Source organism: Dipteris shenzhenensis, chromosome 24, assembly GCF_047967505.1.
Source record: "Dipteris shenzhenensis isolate YYH24624 ecotype China chromosome 24, Dip_SZ_1.0, whole genome shotgun sequence".
Classification (NCBI taxonomy): Eukaryota; Viridiplantae; Streptophyta; class Polypodiopsida; order Gleicheniales; family Dipteridaceae; genus Dipteris; species Dipteris shenzhenensis.
Window position 1 is genome coordinate 14,711,492 of NC_141619.1, and position 2,023 is coordinate 14,713,514.

At 47.3% G+C, this 2,023-nt stretch overlaps 1 protein-coding gene across 1 annotated transcript; it reads right to left on the reverse strand.

The window, feature by feature from the left end:
* Positions 1-268: 268 nt before the first annotated feature.
* Positions 269-1,781, reverse strand: LOC147886256 (uncharacterized). The gene is made up of 2 exons (XM_087395073.1): positions 1,448-1,781; positions 269-1,039 (listed from the first exon to the last, which is right to left on the reverse strand). The coding sequence occupies exons 1-2, from the start codon at positions 1,779-1,781 to the stop codon at positions 333-335; spliced, it is 1,041 nt and encodes a 346-aa protein (XP_087251199.1). The 3' UTR covers positions 269-332.
* Positions 1,782-2,023: the final 242 nt, after the last annotated feature.

Here is a 2,023-nt window from a genome sequence, read left to right on the forward strand (position 1 = left end):
GAGTCAAGGTCAAAATTAATGCTCAACATGTCAAACTTGTTGCAAATTGTGGATTGATTGATCCAATGGTGTGAAGAAACTCCCCACATGATACTTATCACAAAGGGAGGCTGCTGAAAGCAAAGGACATGATGACATTAAAAATGCTTTTGGATGGCACAATTTAATATGGGGAGAAAAGTCTTGAACTTTTTTTCTTTTGTAAGTATACTATAATTTATTTGGAAGTTGCGATTCGACATAGTATTAGAAGATTGAGAGTGCTCACAAATTTCCTTCACAACCGATAATAATTGTAACTGGGTAGTAGCTGAGTATATCGTGAGGCCAAATTAGTGAGTATCCCCGCTGCGAAATTCCGCCTCGATGAAGGATGGATGGAGTGTGCGCACGTCTGGCAGGTCTTGGATTGTCTTGGGTTGAGAAGGCCCTGCCGGCACGCTTGGGACAGAAGGATCACTTGTATTGACCGCAGAGTTATCCGGCAGAGTCGGGGTGGAAGACTCTGGTGAAGGCAGCGGAGGGACGCCAGCGCCTGGCAAAAAGGGAGGCAGCGAAGGAAAGCCCGGTGGCATGGGAGGCAGGAGGCTGGAAAGAGGAGGGACAGTCGGAAGAGAAGGCAAACCAGGTGCAGGAATTTGCAACGGGGGGAAGAATGGCATGGGAGCGGGATCAGCAGCTGCCGACGTTGCCGCTCTTGCACTTTCGCGGATGGATTTTCCACCAGGGGAGGCGCAGAAACTCGGCAGTGATTTGGGCTGATAGCTGAGAAAGCCAGCAGAGTAGACGAGGTGATTTCCTTGCTTGGATTTCAAGGCGAGGGCAGCTGCGAAGGCCCTGGACGACGTTGTTTTGTGTTTACACGTTTTCAAGGGGCTTTTGGCGAGCTCTACCTTGCATCCTCGTAATTGTTTGAAGGAGGTGCTGGCTGGATAGGAAAGATTAAGCCGAAACGCACCATGCTCATCAGTGGAGGCTTCGATTCGGAGGGCAGGCGTTGAAGCGTTTGTGCTTTTGCAATTCAAAGCGACAGTGGCACCTACAGGGAAATCGTGGATAAGAACCCTTGATGAGAAGCGACCTTGCAGGGGTGCGAAGAAAAGCAATGCGGGGGTTTCATGCAAGAGAATGCCAATCATTCCCACAGGAAACTGTGCATCACACACACAGAGCTTAAAAACATCACACACACACACCAGCTTAAAAACACAGAGATGATCACGAATACTATGCATTTTTGCAGCATCAAACTCGTAAGACGTGAGACACAGACAGAAAGCTATGCATGTTTGCAGCAACCAATTCATAAGACAAAAACTATGCATTTTTGCAGCAACAAATTCATAAGAGGATTATCGGCCAGAGAGATGATCACGAAAAGTACACATTTCTGCTGAAACAGAGGGAGATCATCACGAAAACTATGCGTTTATTGCTGATTTATTACCGGACAGGACAAGGGAATTGTTCGTGAAACGATTCTCCCGGCATCGATCGCAGAAGACGGTTCCCTGCACAGTGATGGTGGAGCCTTCGTCGTTGGCAAGCGGTTGAGCTTCGAGGGTGGCTATGGCGTAATGCACAAGGCCAGCAGCAGCCAGCAACAAAGGAAAGATTTGTGGCATAGCAGAACGATCCATAGAACGCCGGCAACGATTTACGTTATCAACGAACGTAGATTTGATAGTTAGCCGCTTGCAACGATGAACAAAACCAAAACGATTTATAATGATATATTGAGCTAACGATGTGGTAAGGTCGTTGGACCACGCTCCTTCCATGCTCATTCAACTTCTTTTCATCTACCTCCCCCCATCCTCTTCATGTGTGGATGCCCAACTTTGTTGATGTTCCTCATTGGCACTTGTGTAGCTACAATTTTGGAGGCAACACAAGCAAATAGTCTAGTGATCCATTGCTAGGGAAACAAGTTGAACAGCCAGGGTTGAACCACGTTCAAGTGGCTTGCCTCTGAAGGGATTCCTAATAGGAAAGAGAAAAGGAGAAGAACTACCCTAGAAAA

Excerpts from the sequence above, each read along its gene's own strand:
- LOC147886256 (XM_087395073.1), bottom strand. The coding sequence starts at position 1,781 with ATGGAAGGAGCGTGGTCCAACGACCTTACCACATCGTTAGCTCAATAT. Across the intron at positions 1,040-1,447 it reads CAATTCCCTTGTCCTGTCCG|GTGCCACTGTCGCTTTGAAT; the intron begins GTAATAAATCAG and ends ATTTCCCTGTAG.